General features: G+C 38.1%; 1 protein-coding gene across 2 annotated transcripts in view; it reads left to right on the top strand.

Annotated features, from left to right (window-relative positions):
- The window catches only part of rasa2 (RAS p21 protein activator 2), a 65978-nt gene that overhangs the window by 11951 nt on the left and 30380 nt on the right, over window positions 1-23647 (top strand). For both annotated transcript variants that reach the window (XR_009809307.1, XM_061919062.1), the window contains exons 2-5: window positions 1345-1468; window positions 4394-4497; window positions 4573-4667; window positions 14798-14874. Coding sequence is in view for 1 of the 2 variants with exons in the window: in XM_061919062.1 (XP_061775046.1) it covers window positions 1345-1468; window positions 4394-4497; window positions 4573-4667; window positions 14798-14874 (400 nt within the window). In the remaining variant the exon portion in view is untranslated. The remainder of the gene's footprint in view (window positions 1-1344; window positions 1469-4393; window positions 4498-4572; window positions 4668-14797; window positions 14875-23647) is intronic.

The following is a 23647-nucleotide window of genomic DNA, read 5'->3' on the forward strand; positions in this document are numbered from 1 at the left end:
ATTTTGCACAAGTAGTACGTTTGTTATATGGTCAAGTTTAAAACAGGGGTGTCAAACGCGTTTTCATTGAGGGCCACGTTGCAGTTTTTGGCTGCCCTCAGAGGGCCGGCGGCTTGTAACATTAATAAAATAAACATACTTGTATAAGGATTAGCCACATGATATTGTCACACAATTACCTATGCATTTGATTAGTAAATGTATATTTTCCCAACACTGTAAGAATAAAAATCTGTAGATTTTGCAGCTAAAAAAAATGGCAGAATTTTACCATAGAATTTAGTGTAAAATGGTCACACTATTTTACTGTAAAATTGTAGTGATTGAGCTTTCAGTTTTTAGTTTTCTTGCATAAAAAATATGGTTGCTGTTTTCACAGTAAATTAAAAAATGGTACCGCAGTTTTTTTCTTACAGTAGAATCCTGAAGACCACCGAGCTGTTTTAAAAACAAATATATTCTCATGTTTAAGTGTACAATTTGATGGATAACTCGCATTGAAATCATAAGGCAAAGTACCGTATTTTTCGGACTATAAGTCGCAGTTTTTTTCATAGTTTGGCCAGGGGTGCAACTTTTACTCAGGAGCGACTTATGTGTGAAATTATTAACACGTTACCGTAAAATATCAGATAATATTATTTAGCTCATTTACGTAAGAGACTAGACGTATAAGATTTCATCGGATTTATCGATTAGGAGTGACAGATTGTTTGGTAAACGTATAGCATCTTCTATATGTTATAGTTATTTGAATGACTCTTACCACAATATGTTACGTTAACATGCCAGCTAGGTTCTCAGTTGGTTATTTATACGTCATATAATGTACACTTATTCAGCGTGTTGTTCACTATTCTTTCTTTATTTTAAATTGCCTTTCAAATGTCTATTCTTGGTGTTGGGTTTTATCAAATAAATTTCCCCCAAAAATGCGACTTATATGTTTTTTTTCTTCTTTATTGTGCATTTTCGGCAGGTGCAACTTATACTCTGGAGCGATTTATACTCTAAAAATACGGTAGATATTTACATATGTTTTACCCCAAAAATGTTTCGAATGTACGATAATATAATATCTGTTGCATTGTTAGATAGATAAAGTTGAAAAGATGTATAATTGCATGCAGTACATGTCTTTTTTTCCCTGTCAAAATAAAAAAGAAAGAAAAATAATTTACTTTATTGATGCACATTATTTCCAGGCTTTCACAGGCCATTCCAAATGATGTGGCGGGCCCGATCTGGCCCCGGAGCCTTGAGTTTGAGACCCGTGGTTTAAAACAAGCAATAAAAAATGAAGAAGCAAGACATAGTTATGATGTGCTTCTCAATGTGCTGCAGGTGAAGCTAAAAACCTGGGTCCGGTCTCCGGTCCAAACCGAAATAGGGATCTCTGCACCTTTTGCACCATCAGTTTGGATCAGGAGGAGGTGTTTCGAACTAAGATGTTTGACAAAAGTGTCAGGTAAGCACATTCAAATTTGTACATGCTGAGAGTGGAACCATCAACTTGTCCAGTGTGTCTATTGTCTAATGACTATGTTACAGCATTATGTTTGGTACTCTGTTCTCAATAGGGATGTAATGATAAGCTGTATAAATGAAATCTGTGATAAAACTCTTAGAACATATTGATTGTTCTATACTCGTAGGACTGCGGGGCAGAGGTGTTTTCATGGTGCGTTTAGGGACCACTGAGCGGTGTACGACCCAACAACGCCGGCCAAAAATGATAAATAATAGATTTTGTTATGCACTTAAAATACAGTCAATTTTGAGAAATTCATTGGGGATGACTTAACAGCCTTTGTTTCCTAAATAATGAGATGTTAATTGTTACAACACTCTCATCTCCACAAATGAGTCACATTAAAGTGTTGATGCATATAGAATATTCGGAACTAGCACATCTCTTTACCATGGTCCATGGTTCTCTAGGTATTTTACATCAGCTTTTTTTTTTCTCTGCTGATTTCTGCACCGGTTAAAAAAAATGTTACACTCTCTGAGGAAGTGTGTCCTCCCACGCTCACCCTTGTATTTCTATCTGCACTACCTCTGCCTCTGTTAAAGCAGTTAATATTCACTCATAAGAGCTCCTCTGTGTATTTTAGTTGTTGTTACTTCACTGTCCCTATTGTATAAACCCTGTACCTTTTGGTCAAAAACTACACTGTTTTGTTTGCATTTCCAATTTAATAGGAGAGTCTACATCAAGGATGGTCCAATAAGTTTATTGAAAAAACCTGTGTACAGGTCCATGTTTGTTTGTTAAAATGACTTAAAAAAGGGTTTGCAGTTGTACTTTGACATATGAGTTGTTAATCCAGCACAGCTGTTGAGTCAGTTTGGGACAGGTGACCCATCTGCATTCCTTAACCCACAATCGGCTACGTCATATCAAGCTGTCCAACTTGTGGTCTTGCTAGTTATGTTGGCAGGATACATTGGGACTGGGCTGTCTGTAGGTCTGCCCGCTATGACAGTCAAGTCAGTCCAAAAAAAAGAACCATGTTCATGATTCATTGTGTAAACCTCTTTTCCGAGAGATGAGGTCTGTGTGTGGATTATTTGACTAATCACATACACTCAAAGTGTGATACAACGCGGTCGTTGGGGTATATAAAATCCTGATTGCGTTATTCCCGAAATCGCTTTATATGTAAGAAATAATATAATAAAATGATGCCGAATAATGTGGGGAAAACAGCAGGGGCTTGCAGACTTTCTAATGCATAGTGGTTTAAGTTTTTGAGTTCCTGATGAACAGTAGGGGTGTCCAAAAAATTGATTTTTGTTTGAATCACAATTCTTATTTGTAACTAGGGTTGGGCAATATATTGATATACACAATATATCACGGATTTGTCTCTGTGCGATATAGAAAATGACTATCTGTGATATTGGAGTATACGTTCTCACACAGTTGCTTTTAGCTGCGGGCATTACATTACAGGCTCTTTTCGCTCTTTCCTGTCTCTCCTTCTCACAGACAGCTAGCGCACCTTCTTACACACGTCACATACTGTCACGTTGGGGACGGGCGATATGGCCTTTTTTTAATATCTCGATATTTTTAGGCCATATCGCGATACACGATATAAATCTCGATATTTTGCCTTGGCCTTGAATTAATGCATATAATCACAGCAGTATGATGATTCTGTGTATCTACATTAAAACATTCTTGTTCATACTGCATTAATATATGCTCATTTTAAACTTAAGTGCAGAGAAGGAAATCACAACTAAGTCAATTTATGAAACAGTTATTAAGCAGTGGCACAAACGTTCATGTCATTTCCAAAACAGAAAGTGCAATATTGTCAGAGACATTTTAAGTGTCAAATAAAAATGAGCTGCATAATATGAAATCAAATATTATTCGTCCTTCGCTATGTGGTAGGTTACTATGGACGTTATTAAATTCTGTTGTTGACTATTTTTTTCATACGGCATTTTGATGGTGTGGGCGTGTGGCACCGAACGGAGATGTTGATGCAGTTTCAAGCACTCTTCATTCTCTAGCGGGTGACTTTTCAAATGATGCTACATATTTGCAGTAAAGATACTTTTGGTAGCAACGCTTTTGCCGCATGCTTGACAAATTACAGTTGTCTGTTCGACATATTCCCATTTGAAACCAAACCACCGCCAAACGATGGATCACCTGCTGTTTTTTTTGGGAATTAATTCTTCCTACATTCGCACCTTCTTTCTCTTGTGTTACCACTCGCACGGCTCTGCTGGCATCACAGCTAACGTTACCCATGCTGCTACCTCCCTGCTCTGCGAGGGCGTGTACGTATGTGACGTATATGTATATATTCATATGTATATATGTGTATACAGTATATATAAAATGTATGTCTATATATATGTGTGTGTGTGTATACATATATATATAAGAAATACTTGAAAATATATATACCCCCCCTTCCCCACCCTCTCAAGGTTGCAGATCTAATGGGGTTCCCTGTGGTATTCACTACATCAGCTAGCCTTGGGGAGGCTCCTAACAAAAAAAATTGGCCGCAACCTATATAATAATAATTATCTGAGAGACCGCTGTTGTCCCAAAAAACTTGTAAACTGGGGCACTTGTATCCTGAGGTACCACTGAAATTTACATTGACATTTATGTGAAGGTATTTTTGTTTTGTGGTTTATCGTTGTTCATAAACCGTGCAAATCAATAGAATTTACAATGAGGATTAATTAAGTCAATAATGTAATCTTATGAAATAGCAATATATTGAATTCTGTCTGTTCAAATGTGGAAATTAAAAAAAAAAAAGCTATCACAGTGCTAATGTGTTTTAATAACATCACATTACCGTTTGTACTGCACACATTCTTTTAACTTTAAACTGTCTGCTTTTATTTACAGCCCCTTCTATGGTGAGGACTTTTACTTTGAGATTCCTCGGCCTTTTCAGTGTTTATCGTTTTACATTTATGCCAAGAGTGTTTTCCAAAGAGATTTACCAGTTGGTAAGTGAGAATACAATTCCAACTATAGCTTAGTGGCGTTGCACTGACATGAAATGTTTGTTTTGGTGTTTTCAGGGAAAGTGTCAATCAGAAAGGACGACCTGTGTGAATATAAAGGGAAGGAACACTGGTTTAGTCTTCAGCCAGTAGACCCTAACTCCGAGGTCCAGGTGAATATCTTCGCAATTTAAAGTTCATGTTTGGTATTCGTTTTGGTCTGTGGTTACTTTGTAGGGAGCGATTGACAAAAAAATACAGTCATCTCAGACTCAGTACTCATTTTCTCAGTCAGTCTGCGTGGCCGCAAACAAAACAAGCAGGAAGTCACTCGCCTGCAAACATTTTCAGCGAGCTTGGATAAGCTCTGTCAAAGCTCTTTTTTTATTTTTTTATTTGTATTATTATAAATTTAAAGTGCCAATGATTATCACACACACACTAGGTGTGGCGAAATTATTCTCTGCATTTGATCCATCACCCTTGATCACCCCCTGGGAGGTGAGGGAAGCAATGAGCAGCAGCGGTGGCCGCACCTGGGAAAGCTTTTTGGTGATTTGACCCCTAATTCCAATTGTTGATGCTGAGTGCCAAGCAGAGAGGTAATGGGTCCCATTTTTAGTCTTTGGTATGACTGGTTTGAACTCACAACCTACCGTACTTGCCAACCTTGAGACCTCTGAATTCGGGAGATGGGGGGCGGCGGGATTGAAGTGTGTGGAGGGGGGGTGTATATTGTAACGTACTGGAAGAGTTAGTGCTGCAAGGGGTTCTGGGTATTTTTTCTGTTGTGTTTATGTTGTGTTACGGTGCGGATGTTCTTCCGAAATGTGTTTGTCGTTCTTGTTTGGTGTGGTTTCATAGTGTGGCGTATATTTGTAACAGTGTTAAAGTTGTTTATACGGCCATCCTCAGTGTGACCTGCATGGCTGTTGATCAAGTATGTCTTGCATTCACTTATGTATGTCGCGTATATTTTGTGACTCTGCCGGCACGCTGTTTGTACGGAGTAAAAGCGGACGTGACGACAGGTTGTAGAGGACACGCTAAAGGCAGTGCCTTAAAGGCATGCCCCCAATATTGTTGTCCTGGTGGAAATCAGGAGAAATTCGAGAGAATGTTTGGCCCTTGGAGATTTTCGGGAGGTGCACTAAAATTTGTGAGTTTCCCGGGAAAATTGGGAGGGTTGGCAAGTATGCAACCAACCACTCTCAGGGCGGACACTCTAACCACTAGGCCGCTAAGTAGGTAGTATTATATTATGCAACACTAAAATGGCCCTAGTGTGTGAATGTGAGTGTGAATGTTGTTTGTCTATTGGTGTTGGCCCTGCGATGAGGTGGCGACTTGTCCAGGGTGTAACCCGCCTTCTGCTCGAATGCAGCTGAGATGGGCTCCAGCACCCCCCGCGACCCCAAAAGGGACAAGCGGTAGATGATGGATGGATTTATATGTTGCACTATCCACTGGTATTGGAGTATGTTCAGTCAAGTAGTTTCCTGGAATGGGATTTGAATACCATTGTGGTCTCCTGCTGGCCCCACTATCGACTGGACTCTCACTATTATGTTAGATCCACTATGGACTGGACTTTAACAATATTATGTCAGACCCACTCGACATCCATTGCATCCGGTCTCCCCTGGGGGGGGTTACCCACATTTGCTGTCCTCTCCAAGGTTTCTTATAGTCATTCTCATCGACGTCCCTCTGGGCTGTGAGTTTTTCCTTGCCCTTATGTGGGCGCTGAACCGCGGATGTCGTTTGTGGCTTGTGCAGGCCTTTGAGACACTTGTGGTTTCGGGCTATATAAATAAACATTGATTGATTGATTGTCTGTATGGTGTCTATAGGCTGCCTATGCTAGTTTGGCAATGTAGTCCTTCTATTGAAGTGGTCATCTGCACACCACCGCCACTGTACTGCTGTTGCTAACGCGTTGACTGTAAATGCCATTAGCCCACGCAATGCTATTCTGGGTATGTGCTTGCTTCACTGATTCACTCACATGTAGACACTTTAAACTGTAAAAGGTGCATCAGTGAGTGATGGAGGTGTTATTGCAATGCCTCATCTTGTTTGTTTTGTCAGGCATTAAGCCGGTGTGCTCTGTTTGCTCGGATCCAAGCATGTCTCCTGTGATGATGGAAATCATTTGAGAAACCACCTTTCTACCGCATCCACTTTTAACTATTTGCGTCTGTTGTCGACTTGTTTGATTTCATGCATAATACTTTACAATACACAGGCTTGGGGTTAGAGCTTGCATTTAAAAAAAAAAAAGAAAAAAAGAATTGTTCGCAAACGTAGCCAAGTGCTGAATCGCAGAGACAGGGTGCATGTGTGTGGGCGTCATGTTTGTCTTTATCGCTCTCTTTCTCTCTCTGTCTCTCGCTTTCCAACTTGTTCTCTCGCTCTCTGGCACTTCCGAAAGCCTTTGCCACATCCGATCTTTGTGAGTGGTGACAAAATCCACAGCTGCTGTGGCTCTTATCACACATGCGGTAACGCCGTTCACCTTAAATGGTGTGACATTAAACATGAGCAGCGTTTAAAGGCTTGGACTTAGGAATAAACACTAATTATTACCATACAATATTATTATTTATATAAATATATTTGTATTATTATATAGTGTGCTTATGTACATGCTGTATGTATGAAATATGCTGTGTCAGACTGTAATGTATTCACTGGAAGACACAATGCTTTAGAGTTGATGATGCTGAGCTGCAATAATGTTGCAGTTATGTGACAATGCTGTATGACGGCTGCTGGTGTGATCCCAAGATGCAGAGAAGGTAGGCAAACATGGAAGCAGAAGGTCCCTCTATTAGGTACCAGGCAGAATAGAAGTTACTCAGGTCTAGCAGGGACTCGGAAAGCAACAAAACACTTTGGCATGAAAAAATATAGGATAGACTTTTATTCATCCCACATTGGGGAAATTTTGTGGTTGCAGTGCAGATTCAAAAAGTCCACGGAAAAAATATTAAAAGTAGCGCAAAAGTCAAAAGAAGTGGCAACCTTCTTTTTGCACAGTCTTGAAGGGGTTTGTTTAAACCCAAAGGTAAAACACATGAACGCATTAAAGAATGCAATTATATAAAAGCGGTATCTTTTTTTATATACAACAACAAAAAGAAGTAAAACACAATGAAAAACTAAAAATGAGTAATAATTAATACATACTGAGTGTCCGCCCTGAGATAAGTAGGTCGTGAGTTCAAACGTAACATTCCGAGTCATACCAAAGACTATAAAAATGGGACCCATTACCTCCCTGCAATAATGTTGCAGTTATGTGACAATGCTGTATGTCGGCTGCTGGTGTGATCCCAGGACGCAGAGAAGGTAGGCAAACAAGGAAGCAGAAGGTCCCTTTATTAAGTACCAGACAGAATAGAAGTAACTCGGGTCAGGCATGCACTCAGAAAGCAACAAAACATTTTGGCATAAAAAAAGATAGGATAGACTTTTATTCATTCCACATTGGGGAAATTATGTGGTTGCAGTGCAGATTCAAAAAGTTTACAAAAAAGTATTCAAAATAGCGCAACAGTCAGAAAAGTGCCACCCCTCTTTGCGCAGCCTTGAAGGGGTTTGTTACCCAAAGATAAAACACATGAACGCATTAAAGAACGCTAGGATATAAAAGCGATGTCCATTTTATATACAGCAACAAAAAGAAGTAAAACACAATGAAAAACTAAAAATGAGTAATAATTAATACATACTGAGTGTCCGCCCTGAGATGAGTAGGTTGTGAGTTCAAACCCCGGCCGAGTCATACCAAAGACTATAAAAATGGGACCCATTACCTCCCTGTAATAATTTTGCAGTTATGTGACAATGCCGTATGTCTGCTGCTGGCATGAGCCCAGGATGCAGAGAAGGTAGGCAAACATGAAAGCAGAAGGTCCCTTTATTAGGTACCAGGCGGAATAGAAGTAACTCGGGTCTAGGCAGACACTCAGAAAGCAACAAAACACTTTTGCATTAAAAAAAGATAGGTTAGACTTTTTTTTATCCCACATTGGGGAAATTATGTGGTTGCAGTGCAGATTCAAAAAGTTTACAAAAAAGTATTCAAAATAGCGCAAAAGTCACAAAACTGCCACCCCTCTTTGCGCAGTCTTGAAGGGGTTTGTTTAAACCCAAAGGTGAAACACATGAACGCATTAAAGAAACCAAGGATATAAAAGCGCTGTCATTTTTATATATAGCAACAAAAAGGAGTAAAACACAATGAAAAACTAAAAATGAGTAATAATTAATACATACTGAGTGTCCGCCCTGAGATAAGTAGGTCGTGAGTTCAAACCCCGGCCGAGTCATACCAAAGACTATAAAAATGGGACCCATTACCTCCCTGCAATAATGTTGCAGTTATGTGACAATGCTGTATGTCGGCTGCTGGTGTGATCCCAGGATGCAGAGAAGGTAGGCAAACAAGGAAGCAGAAGGTCCCTTTATTAAGTACCAGACAGAATAGAAGGAACTCGGGTCTAGCATGCACTCAGAAAGCAACAAAACAGTTTGGCATAAAAAAAGATAGGATAGACTTTTATTCATTCCACATTGGGGAAATTATGTGGTTGCAGTGCAGATTCAAAAAGTTTACAAAAAAGTATTCAAAATAGCGCAAAAGTCACAAAAGTGCCACCCCTCTTTGCGCAGTCTTGAAGGGGTTTGTTACCCAAAGATAAAACACATGAACGCATTAAAGAACGCTAGGATATAAAAGCGAGGTCCATTTTATATACAGCAACAAAAAGAAGTAAAACACAATGAAAAAGTAGAAATGAGTAATATACAATACATATTGAGTGTCCGCCCTGAGATGGGTAGGTCGTGAGTTCAAACCCCGGCCGAGTCATACCAAAGACTATAGAAATGGGACCCATTACCTCCCTGCTTGGCGCTAGCATCAAGGGTTGGAATTGGGGGTTAAATCACCAAAAATGATTCCCGGGCGCGGCCACAGCTGCTGCTCACAGCTGCTGCTCACTGCTCCCCTCACCTCGCAGGGGGTGATCAAGGGTGATGGGTCAAATGCAGAGAATAATTTCGCCACACTTAGTGTCTGTGTGACAATCATTGGTACTTTAACTTTAAGTTAAATATTGCACACATATGATTGTACCGTGCATAGGTAAATGAAACAAAAACACCATCTTAACACCCATATGCCTCTGCAGTGTTCCATACCACCGATAATGCACTAGCACTGAAGGCAGGAACAAGGTGGAATTAAAGCTGCAAGCAGCGTTGGTCGGGTCCGCCTTTGGCCGCTGCCAAGCCGTGGTCTAAGTCAGACCTACATACAAGTTTTTGTTGCATGTCGTCTCTACGACATTCCTAACAGAAGTTACAAGCAGTTTTGTCAGGGTTTTTTCTTAGGGGGCGCTAAAGCGCAATTATGACTTTAGGGGTTTGGTTTTTTATTAGATGGCAATTTTTGCCAGTCCTGATGTGTGTGTAAAATTTGGTGAGTTTTGAAGCATGTTAAGGGGGTGAAATTACAAATCGGCGTTTCTGGATGTTGTTGATAAATGGCTTTCGCTTGGCATAGTAGAGCTTTAACTTGCACTTTGAATCATTTTAAGGGGGTCAAATTACAGCTCAAAGAGGCAAAAATTAAATTTTTTAGGAAAATTTGCGCAGGGGTTCTTTGAAGGCACATAAAATTAAAACTGGAGCAGTAATCAAAACTTTGATCTATACTTTTAATCAAAAGGGTCCAAACTGTCTCCTGTGCGAGTTTGAAGCCGAAACGCACTCGGAGGAGTTTTCGTTTGAAAAACCATAGAACTAATTAACAATGAGGTGTGCTGGCAAGGAACATAAGGTCGAGGTGCTGCAAAAAACCGAGACCAAACAGGATATAGCACAAAAACAAGAGCACCAGTACAGGAAATGATACCAAACATAGGAAAATAAAGAAGTAAGTCCAAACTGTCATGTGGGACCAAAACAAGGTAATTAGAATGTAGAAAGAAAGTAGTTAAATTATTTACAGCAAGGAGTAACATTTAATATGCGCCATTTTCTTGATGTATAATTTAACATCGATGTTCAAATGTCGGAAAGATAACTTAGGTGGCCACACAATATGCCCTGTGATTGGCTGGCAGCCAGTCCTGAGTGTAGAGCTGGGATAGGCTCCAGCTAACGCGTGATTCAAATGAGGACAAGCATTTTTGTTTTAACCTCCATCCATTTAAGTCGCCACCTCATCACAGGGCCAACAAACATATTTCTTTATAAATCCTTCATCCCCTTCGTTATCCATTCAGCCCTCCATTTTTTTTTTTACTGCTGGTCCTCGTTTGGGTCACAGGTGTGCTGGAGCCTATCCCAGCTGGCTTTGGGCACGAGGTTATTTCTATATTCCACGCCTACTCTGTACATTCCCTATTGATTCTTTATGTATGTCTGTATAAAATCTATTTGGTGTTTTTTATATTGTTTTAGTAGTTTATGACACGTAGCACCTAGGGCAGGGGTCGGGAACATTTTTGGCTGAGAGAGCCCTGAAAACCAAATATTTTAAAATGCATTTCTGTGAGAGCCATATCATATTTTTTAACACTGAATAGAATAGAATACAATAGACTGTATTGTCATTATATTTGCATATAACGAGATTAAAGACTCCAACCTAAGGTGCGGTTGTGGGAACAAATATGGGGTAAAATAAATAACACAAGAGGTAATAAAGGAAAAATTAACAATTGAAATAAACAGACTACTATCTATTAAAAGTAACAAGCAATCCTGTACAATATAAAAAACACTATAGAAATACAAAATACTGTACAATATACGGAACAAGACAAGAATACCAAAGTAATAATACAACAAAATGCGTGCACTTTTTAAGTAAGACCAACATTTTTAGAGTATAATAAGTCTCTAATTCTTTTTTAATAACATTGATATTGCTTGAACAGGTGCGGTAGAAAACGGATGAGAATGTTTTATATTTTGAACGTTATTTTTAACATCGTGATTAGCAGCGGAATTATTCATTACTTATCGTGTTTAGCAATGTCAGCTAAGGTTTATCTGAGAGCCAGTTGCAGTCATCAAAAGAGCCACATCTGGTCTAGAGCCATAGGTTCCCTATCCCTGTCCTAGGGTCTTGCATTTCAATTTCATTGACAATTAGGATCATTCATGCATTCATTCATTCATTCATTCATTCAGACACGGTCATCGATGAATCACAGGGCACACATAGACAATCAACCATTCACAATCACATTTACATCTGTAGACTATTTCAACCAGAGCAGGGGTGTCAAACTTGTTTTCACTCAGGGCTCCTTGTAACTTTGAATAATTTACGGATAAAAAAGTATAAGTACATACATTGTAAAAAAAATCCTAATTATAAAACAAAAACAAAAACTGGTAGCCACATTCCATCCATCCATTTACTACCGCTTGTCCCTTTTGGGGTCGCGGGGGGTGCCTGAGCCTATCTCAGCTGCATTCTGGTGGAAGGCGGAGTACACCCTGGACAAGTCGCAATCTCACATTGTTACCGTAAAATGTGCGGTGGTTTTTACAGCATATTGCTGTGAATGGAAAAACGGTACTATGGTTCTTTTTAAAGAAACATTTTGGGAACTTCGCTGCCAGTTTTTATATCATAAAATGTATTGTCTTTTTACACTCTGATGGATAACTTGCTTTGAAATCCTAAATAAATCAGATTATTTAATATTAATGTTTTTATTTTACTTAAAAACAATTTGAAATGTATTAAGGTATATTTGTTGCATTATTAGATGATAGTGAAAGTTTAAAATATATTATTTCAAATAAAATGTATTTTTTTTTTGTCAAAATGGAAAGAACGAATATTATTATTGACTCATATTATTTCAAGGCTTTTGCTGTCCACATTAAGTGATGTGCGGCTAGTTTTGGTCCCCGGTTCTTAAAGGGGAACTGCATTTTTTGAGGGGAATTTTACCCATCATTATGAGGGACATGACAATGGATGTCATTTTTTTCATGCATTTTGAATATTAAATAAAGGCAATCAAAAGTCTGCTTACTATTGGGCCTATGAGACGCTAAATTCTGCTTATAAAGCCCTTACAACATATCCAAACACCTCCATTAGGGTTGTACATACATTACTTGATGTAAGTATATATGTAATGTAGTAACGGGCACATTTATAATAACATTTAATATTTACGTATTTTAATCATTTTAAACATACATTAATTAAAAAATGCATCAGAATATTTGCTTTTTTTTCCTTCATCACTGATTATTACTCACTGCAGACATCATGAGAGCCAACAAGCATAATATGACATCACTTACTGTATAAAGTCTGCTGTCATTAGGATACCGACTGCTGGGACCATGCGTCCTTTCGTGTCGTTTTCGCCATTTTCAGGTCCTAAATGGCTGACAAAGTGTACAAAGTTGTCGAAGCACCTACTCAGCCATCTACCTTCCAGATGAGAGGCATAAACTACAATAAAATTCCAAGGGGCAGTAAAGCGAAGAAACAGCAGCCCACTCGATGATGTAAACATTGCGACACAGTGGTAATCACGTCATCACTATAAATAGTTTGTCTGCGTTAGCGCTTAAAAAAAATGTCACTAATATTTGGTCATTATTCAAGTCACGAAATGTAAATGGAGTTTTGTTGGCGCTTTTTTAATGGTTATTTTTCAGATTTTATCGGGGGAATAGAGAAACTCCTAATGGCCCTGCGGTAAACAGACTTTTATTTATGTGTATTTGATAGTTGGATTGCATAAAAAAAGAGGTTATTGTTAAGTGTTCAATGTGATTTTACAATTTTGTTGATATTATTTGAGTGTTTTCTGTGCTTGTGTTGACAAGCATGGAATCAGAGGAAGATTAAATTCCAAATTACATATTTTATTCTCCTGCTCCTAAAATATCATTCGTCGTCATGTCTTTCATAATAATTGTGAACGATAGGCAGAATTCTAAAAAAATATGCAGTTCCCCTTTAAGATTGACACCTGTGATCTAGAGTCTCCAATAGTCAAACATGCGTATTTTGGGCATGTGGTAGGAACCTTGCATGCACACATTTGTTAACAAAGAAATAATTTGAACGTTTTTTTTCATGGAGCGACGGACGTAAGATAGAGTAGCTTTATCTCTGACAATCTACTAATCAAAAAACAACGACCCCAATGGGCGAGCATGCATGTTTATGAGATCTAACTTTTCATCTACTATAATGGGAGTATAAATTAAACATGGCAAAGGGCATTAAAACTGAACAATACTGTAGAAAGTGAAAATATATTTTTGCAGTATCCTTGTTTAAGTTTTTAAAGCAAGCTTTTTTTAATCGAAGCAAGGTTTGGACACATGTGGCTTTAGCAAGCAAGACAACCCGGTGTCAGGTCTTTGACTTCACTAGAAGAAGTATGAGTACTAGGTGTGTGGGAAAAAAATCGATTCGAATACGTTGTGCGATTCAGAATCGATTCTCATTTTTAAAATATTCTATTTTTTAATTTTTTTATTTTAAATTTTTTTTTTATCAATCCAACAAACCACTACACAGCAATACCATAACAATGCAATCCAATTCCAAAACCGAACCTGACCCAGCAACACTCAGAACTGCAATAAACAGAGCAATTGAGAGGAGACACAAACACGACACAGAACAAACCAAAAGTAGTGAAACAAAAATGAATATTATCAACAACAGTATCAATATTAGTTATAATTTCAGCATAGCAGCGATTAAAAATCCCTCATTGACATTATCATTAGACATTTATAAAAATTAAAAAAAAGAACAATAATGTCACAGTGGCTTACACTTGCATCACATCTCATAAGCTTGACAACACACTGTGTCCAATGTTTTCACAAAGATAAAACAAGTCATATTTTTGGTTTGTTTAATAGTTAAAACAAATGTACATTATTGCAATCAGTTGATAAAACATTGTCCTTTACAATTATAAAAGTTAAAAAAAAAAAAATCTACTACTCTGCTAGCATGTCAGCAGACTGGGGTAGATCCTGCTGAAATCCTATGTATTGAATGAATACAGAATCGTCTTATTTCGGAAAAATATAGTTTTTGAATCGAAAATCGCGTTGAATCGAAAAAATGGATATATTATCAAATCGTGACCCCAAGAATCGATATTGAATCGAATCGTGGGACACCCAAAGATTCGCAGCCCTAATGAGTAATGTACACTGATCTAGCGCTGAATCCAAGCTCAGTGATTTCAAACCACACTTTGTCCTCCTGTCTTAACAGGGTAAGGTTCATCTGGAGATGAGGCTCAACGAAGTGATCACAGAGAACGGCTCAGTGGGTCAACACTTACTTGTGAGGTGAGTATTTGTACTTTAAACATTTGTTATTTAAATCTGCAAGCACTGTTACACCAAAACATCTTCCTTCCTGTGTTGAAGAGTTTTTATATATACTGTATTAGAGCCATTCTAACAAAACTGCTATTTGCCTCCCTGCAAAAATAAATGCATAATGCTTGAAAAAAATAAATGTAAAATACATACATATACATATGTGTTTATTACACAAAGTGGATATTTAATAAATGCAAAAAAATTAAGCTACCTTGAACAATGAAAATCTAGCATTCTTTGCCTCTCTCCACTACCTAAAATTAGACTTTGCCATGAAATATTGTAGTTTTAAACTTTTTTTTTTACAGATTTATGCTACTCTTTATACCAACTACCATTTTTATCACTTCCCCAAATTTCCCAGTTTTCCCAGAATTCCCCTTTTTTTAAAACACCACTGTTTTTTTCTTTTGACTATTTCTTTCATATTTTTCAACCGATTTCTACCGTTCCAACATCAAAAAAACCCTTGCAGTCAGGTGTTATGATCCGTTGCCCGGATCAAATGTTACGTGGATTTTTGAGTTTGTTTGTGCACTTCCTTGTTTGTTCTGTTATCATAGTTTCTGATTAATTCCACCTGCTACTTGTTTCCTGACGCGCACCTGTGTTTGTTTATTACTCCCTGATTTAAGCCTGCCTTCTTTGTTCTCTCTTTCTCGCTTCGTCGTTTGTGTTTCATGCAGTTTTTGTTCTTTGCAACAAGTGACGACGCTGATTCCCGACTCTGGTAAAACTATTTTTGTACTTGCTAGCTTCCGCGCTATGCTTCGTGTTTTCTAGCTCCCATGCTAGCTCTTTGTTTTGACTTTTTGTACCTAGTGCAAGTTTTCTGTTTATAGTCTGTTCCTTAGTGTAAATAAATCTTTATTTCTTACCTCACGCTGTGTCCGAGCCCGAACTGCACCATTGAGAGAACAAACCTGCACTACGATACCAGCGAACCGTCACATTAGGAAGCGAGCAAGTACAAAAATATTTTTATCAGAGTCGGGAATCAGCGTCGTTCCTTCTTGCAAAGAACAAATACTGCATGAACCACTAACGACGAAGCGAGAACGAGAGAACAAAGGAGGCAGGCTTAAATCTGGGAGTAATCAACAAACACAGGTGTGCGTCAGGAAACAAGTAGCAGGTGGTACAAATCAGAAACTACGGTAACAGAACAAACTCAAAAATCCACATAACATATGATCCGGGCAGCAGATCATTACATCAAGACATTGAAACTATCTCTTTTCATCTAGTGGAAAAATTCTGAAATGTTCCCGCTTTTCCGTAACACTGACGCTCTATTAAAATTGTTACTACAGTACGTCGACATTTCTTGAACAATTCAGAAAATGTTAACACCAACCCATTTAGCTAATTCAGGACAATTGTGCAATAAATTAAATCTTGTTTTTCTTTCCGACCCTCCCACATTTCCAGGAAATTCCCATTGGAATGAATGGGAATAATAAGGTCTACAATTCCCACTTTTCTCAAACCAAATTCAAACGGTTTCTGAGTCAGATGCTAGAATGCAAACTTTTTTCAGCTAATTTTACACTTTTTTTTTTGTTAATTTAGCAGACATACATCTAAGTTTGATGTAACTGTGAGCCAATTTTGCAGTCGTCAACTCAGAGTCATAAAACTTGGTACTTGACACATGCTAACTGTTTGCATGCCAACTTTTTAAGCTACCTTTTCAGCCGTACACCTCAGGTTCTTTTAACTTGCTGACTGTTAGCATGCTAACTCTAACGTTTCATTTTTCAATGAAAGTCATGAGAACAAGGTAATACACCAACTTATATTTTTGTCTTCATGAAGGTAAGACATTTTTTAGGTTAGGTTATGATTTTAGTTTATTTCGAACATGCCTACAATTTTATTAAACATCTTTAACCATCCATTTCTACCGCTTGTCTTTTTCGGAATCCCAGGGGGTGCTGGAGCCTATCTCAGCTGCATTCTTTTAGTGAAAATGTCCGTTTCAGAAATAAATAAATATACATAATAATTTAATTATATTAATTAAGTTATGATAATATAATTATTTATGCATATAAATATATATATATAAATTAGGGCTGTCAGATGTTTGAAATATTTATCGCAATTAATCAAATTTTTTTCACAGTTAACACAAAATTAATCACGATTAATCACAGATAGGTATAATTTTTCATCATTAATAAGTGTACCCTAGAATTTTTAGGAGGGAGGCTGTCCCAGATGTAATCTCTGATATTTCTACCTGAATAAATGCTTATGATATTCTGTACATTACATGTTAATGGTCTTCATATTGCTGCATGACACTGTTTTAATCTTCTCTATTAATTAATAACATTTAATATTCAGCCTGCTCATCATTCTGTAATTGAGGTCTTGACCAAAATATGTTATGCAATGCTATTATGCATATATTCCTTAAAAAGGCAACAATATGGGAATATACATTTAAACACATCTGTTATTATTAAATAAAGTGTTAACATTTAAAGTTTTCTTTGTTTTGTTCTATTTTTGCTCTATTTTTGGTCTGCTCAGTGGCCTAGTGGTTAAAGTGTACGCCCTGAGGTCGGCAGGTCGTAAATTCAAACCCCGGCCGAGTCATACCAAAGACTATAAGAATGAGACACGTTACCTCCTTGCTTGGCACTCAGCATCAAGGGTTGGAATTGAGGGTTAAATCACCAAATTGATTCCCAAGTGCGGCCACCGCTGCTGCTCACTGCTCCCCTCACTTCCCAGGGGTCAAAGGCAGAGGGTAATTTCACCACACCACATCAGTGGTACTTTAACTTTTTAAGTTGTTGATGCTTAATCTACAATGTACTTTGTTGAGATATTTTTTTTTTGCCTGCTGAAAAAGTTAGGGTACCCCTGCTATAGATCTTTTTATTATTATTTTTTTTATATATAGAAGAAAAAAATTAAAATTGCAGTTTTCATAAATATTTTTACACAACATAATAATCAATGCCCCTCAACTACACATTTAATTAAAGTAGTAGGGACTTGTCCAGGTTGTAACCCGCTTTCCCCCCGAATGCAGCTAAGATAGGCTCCAGCAACCCCAAAAGGGACAAGCGGTAGGAATGGATGGATGGAAAAACCCATTTTTTTACCGCTTATTCCCTTTCGGGGTCGCGGTGGATGGAAAAACATTTATTAAAATTGCAGTTTTCATAAATATTTTTGCACAACATGATAATCAATACCCCTCAACTACACATTTAATTAAAGTAGTAGGGACTTGTCCATGTTGTAACCTGCCTTCCCCCTGAATGCAGCTGAGATAGGCTCCAGCGACCCCAAAAGGGACAAGCGGTAGAAAATGGATGGATGGAAAATTTTTTTATTAAAATTGCAGTTTTCATAAATATTTTTTCACAACATGATCATCAATACCCCTCAACTACACATTTAGATAGATAGATAGTACTTTATTGATTCCTTCAGGAGAGTTCTTTCAGGATAACTAATGGTGACTTGTCCAGGTTGTAACCCGCCTTCCGCCCGAATGCAGCTGAGATAGGCTCCAGCGACCCCAAAAGGGACAAGCGGTAGAAAATGGATGAATGGATGGAAAACAATTAATTAAAATTGTAGTTTTCATAAATATTTTTGCACAACATGATAATCAATACCCCTCAACTACACATTTAATTAAAGTAGTAGGGACTTGTCCATGTTGTAACCTGCCTTCCCCCTGAATGCAGCTGAGATAGGCTCCAGCGACCCCAAAAGGGACAAGCGGTAGAAAATGGATGGATGGAATTTTTTTTAATTAAAATTGCAGTTTTCATAAATATTTTTGCACAACATGATCATCAATACCCCTCAACTACACATTTAGATAGATAGATAGTACTTTATTGATTCCTTCAGGAGAGTTCTTTCAGGATGACTAATGGTGACTTGTCCAGGTTGTAACCCGCCTTCCGCCCGAATGCAGCTGAGATAGGCTCCAGCGACCCCAAAAGGGACAAGCGGTAGAAAATGGATGAATGGATGGAAAACAATTAATTAAAATTGTAGTTTTCATAAATATTTTTGCACAACATGATAATCAATACCCCTCAACTACACATTTAATTAAGTAGTAGGGACTTGTCCAGGGTGTAACCCGCCTTCCGCCTGAATGTGAAGTGAATTATATTTATAAAGCGCTTTTTCTCAAGTGACTCAAAGCGCTTTACATAGTGAAACGCAATATCTAAGTTACATTCAAACCAGTGTGGGTGGCACTGGAAGCTGGTGGGTAAAGTGTCTTGCCCAAGGACACAACGGCAGTGACTAGGTTGGCAGGAGCAGGAATCGAACCTGCAACAATCAAGTTGCTGGCACGGCCACTCTACCAACCGAGCTAAACCGCCCCAATGCCCTCCAATGCAGCTGGAACAAGCGGTAGAAAATGAATGGATTACAAAATTGTAACATGGGACGACCGTCTGCTCAGAGATAAGCCACCCACAAAAAAACCTGTGAAAGCGTGCATGCCAGTGAGTAATTATCAGACCTCAACAGTTCATGCATATTATTACATCTGCCGTTTATTATTGGAGAGTAACGTGACGAGGAGGATGTGTTGGTGGCTGAGCAGGAAGTCTGCAAACACTTTGATTCACTCTTGCTGTCATTCGGCGTCACTTAAACCTGACAAAAAAAAAGATCCGGCGTTATTAAAATGCACACCACCTGCAACGGAGGCCGCGTGCATGAGTATGTAGGTCACATTAATTCATGAATGGCAGACCACAGGATGTGCGACACGCAAGATAATGAGATTGATATGGCTTCTGTGGCGTAACGTCGACAGCTCACAGTGTTCAAAGGGGAACATTATCACCAAACCTATGCAAGCGTCAATATATACCTTGATGTTGCAGAAAAAAGACCATGTATTTTTTTAACCGATTTCTGAACTCTAAATGGGTGAATTTTGGCAAATTAAACGCCTTTCTGTTTATCGGTCTTTTAGCGATGACGTCAGAACGTGACGTCACTGAGGTAACACACCCGCCATTTTCATTTTCACATTACAAACACCGGGTCTCAGCTCTGTTATTTTCCGTTTTTTCGACTATTTTTTGGAACCTCTGAGACATCATGCCTCGTCGGTGTGTTGTCGGAGGGTGTAACAACACTAACAGGGAGGGATTCAAGTTGCACCACTGGCAAGAAATCTGCCGCCAGACCCCCATTGAATGTGCCAGAGTGTCTGCACATTTGACCGGCGATGCTAAGGCAGACATGGCACAGAGATGTATGGATAACCTGCAGATGCATTTGCAACGATTAAGTCAACGAAATCACAAAGGTGAGTTTTGTTGATGTTGTTGACTTATGTGCTAATCAGACATATTTGGTCACAGCATGACTGCCAGCAAATCGATGCTAACATGCTACGCTAATCGATGCTAACATGCTATTTACGCTAGCTGTATGTACATCTGAAACTAGATACCCACAACATGTAATGCGAAACAAACACTTACCAATCGACGGATTTAAGTTGCTCCAGTGTCACAAGATGCAAAAGTCCTGATCGTTTTGTCTGCGCATTTTACCGGCGATGCTAATAAGGCAGCCATGCTATGGGCCACTTCATGAGGTACACCCATGTTATGGCCGAATAGCGTCAATAGCTATTGGCTCAATAGCTTCAATTTCGTTTTCGCTATCTGCCTCCTTACTCCGACCATCTGTTTCAATACATGCGTAATCTGTTGAATCGCTTAAGCCGCTGAAATCCGAGTCGGAATCCGAGCTAATGTCGCTATATCTTCCTGTGGTAACCGCCATGTTGCTTATACTGGCAGCCCTGTATGACGTCACAGGGAAATGGATAGTGGTTTCGCAAATAGCGCAAATCAAGAACGTTAAAGCTTTTTTAGGGATATTCCGGGAGGTGTAAAATTTGAAAAAAAACTTCTAAAAATAAAACAAGCCACTGGGAACCGATTTTTATGGTTTTTAACCCTTTTGAAATTGTGATAATGTTCCCCTTTAAGTCAAATTCTCGCATAGAGTGTGAGTAGAATATAAAAACATGCTTTGAGATAAGACAAAGTGGACAAGTCGTCGTGCAGGTGCATGATACGGGCATGATAATGGCTTTGTCTTTTCAGGCGTTGTTGTGGCTCTGTGTGGAAGGGGCTACTTTTTAGAAACATTGCTCTCCCTATGTGTAACTTTTTAAAAAGTGCCACCTACTTGCCGTCAGCTACAGTGGCATAGAAGTGAGATAAAAAGTAATCTGCGATCCATGCTGTCAGAGTGACTAATGGTGCAAGACGATGATTGCAGAACGGTCTGGTTGATTAAGAAATAGACTTAGGAGCCCAGGGGAAGTATTGTCATCACACATTGGTAGATTGTGCACAAACATCCTGTCATCTCTATCTTCTTAAAGACCTGACTTCATTCTTACTCCCCCGGTGACCCTTGCTTAGCAGCCACATCCTGTCTTGGCTTCCTACAGTATCTGTTTGTGTACACCTTTTGAAAGTAGTCACGGTCCCTGTGCAGCACAAGTCAAACATAAAGAAGACATGGCAACCCTTTTAATTGGTGTCCACGCTAATACTTCATCGGTCCAGTTTATTTGTACTCATTTACAAAAAGACTATCCTTATAGGAGGTCTCTAAATGATTTGTTAAACATTAATAAACAGTTATTTTTCAGTTAGCCATTTGGTAGTAGCACTGTATTTTACTAATTTAAGTTACTGCCACACTTTGGAAGTTATCTGTTAGGGTTACAGAAAAAAATCGGCTCACATCTGAATCGCAATTCTCATTTATACCGATTCAAAATCAATTCATAAATTTCAAAAATAGATATTTTGTTTCTTCTTTAAGAACCAATTTTACTTTTTCAATGTGTTTACGTCATACATCAACAGCCAATAAGAGCTTTTGTACCTTTAACCTGTTTTGAAAAGGTTTTATTGCATTTTTTATTTCAAATAATATACAATTGAACCTTGTTTTATGATCCCCTCTATTTGCAAACTTTTCACTTCCCAAACTTTTAGATTGTGCCGAATATGCTTCTGTGAACAAACCATGTCTTTGTGTACGAACACTTCATTTATTCATTCAGTACTGACATTTTCTGGAAAAATATGCCAAAGCTGACTTATTTCACGGCGGAGGAGAACACACACACACACCAAACAACTCCACCCTCAGCCCTCCTACCCCTCCATCCTCCATTAAATATAATATAAGGGGATTTTACTTTTTGAAATGTTTATTGTTGTAGCAATATGGTTGTTAAAGTTAAGGAATTTTGTGATTTCTGATCGTTTGTGATGGCATCAACCGGACTTTTGTCAGAAAAGCGCACACAACACAGTTAAGCTTGTTATTGTTGTTTTAGCCTGTTATTAATGCCATCGTTAATTCATAACCTCAGAGCTATGTTTTTTTTTTTTTTTACAAACAATGCTGTATAGCACTTATTATTGTGTTTATTGTATACAATTGTACAACAATTCTTCTCAACAAAAGAGGGAAAATATAACCTTAGAGGAAAATCTAATTTGAAACATTTGTACGCACACTTAAGACCTTCAGTATATCCGCATGTGAAATTCAATTATGAACTGGATTAAGCAAGGAAATCACATAAAGAACTAATACGATTCAGTTTAGGAGATAAGTACAAAAAAGAATTGTGATAAACGTCTTCAACCTTTTTTAAAAGAGATAATCTCATTCATCTCCTTGGTGAATCATAAATCACTTAACTATTTCTTTATGAAAACTTTAATTATTGTGTATATGTCTAATATTTATTTATGTATTTAATATGTGTTTACTTATGATGTATTTATTTATTCACTGTTCTGTTACAAACAGAACAAAGAAATGGGATAAAATGGCTATGATATGAGGAGGGGCAGGATTAAATAAGCTCTGCTTCTTCCTACTCCTTTTCGGATGTGCATCAGAACTGGAAATGTGTGATTTATTACATTGTATTATATGCATGTTCAAAATAAACCGAAATCACTAACCTTCACTAAAATGGGGACATTTTTCGAGGCTGAAACCCATTTTTCACATTTGCATTGTTTCTTACGGAGAAATTAACTTCAATTTACAAACTTTTTGATTCACGAACCCTGTTCAAGAACTACTTAAGTTCGTAAGTCGAGGTTCCACTTTATTGCGAGAATCTTGTTGAAACAGGAATCTGTTCTGAATTGAATTGTCACCGCAAGAATCGTAATCGAAGTGTTGTAAAATTCATATTCCTATTATCTATTAGGAAACAACAAAAGGGGCGCAAACAAATAGGGAAAATATAAATGTATCTCAATGCTTGTCAAATGGGAGGTTTCTCTTGTGTTCTTATCTACTGGTTTTATAGATATTTTTAAGCGTATCCAAGCCTAAATCAAAATATTGACACAGTAATGAATATTCAAACTTATAAGATATTCGTAAACACTTTATAATGGGACTTTGATTGTTAGAAAACATTTTTGTACACAATGAAATAAATATAATTCTAATCAACAAAACTTAGCCTAATGTGTTAGTAATTCCCAAACTATATTTGGCATGTTTTCCTTCATCCATCCATCCATTTTCTACCGCTTATTCCCTTCGGGCTCGCGGGGGGCGCTGGAGCCTATCCCAGCTACAATCGGGCAAAAGGTGGGGTACACCCTAGACAAGTCGCCACCTCATCACAGATGTTTTCCTTCAAAATGTATCAATTTGC

This window comes from Nerophis ophidion, linkage group LG13, assembly GCF_033978795.1.
Source record: "Nerophis ophidion isolate RoL-2023_Sa linkage group LG13, RoL_Noph_v1.0, whole genome shotgun sequence".
NCBI classification, from domain to species: Eukaryota; Metazoa; Chordata; class Actinopteri; order Syngnathiformes; family Syngnathidae; genus Nerophis; species Nerophis ophidion.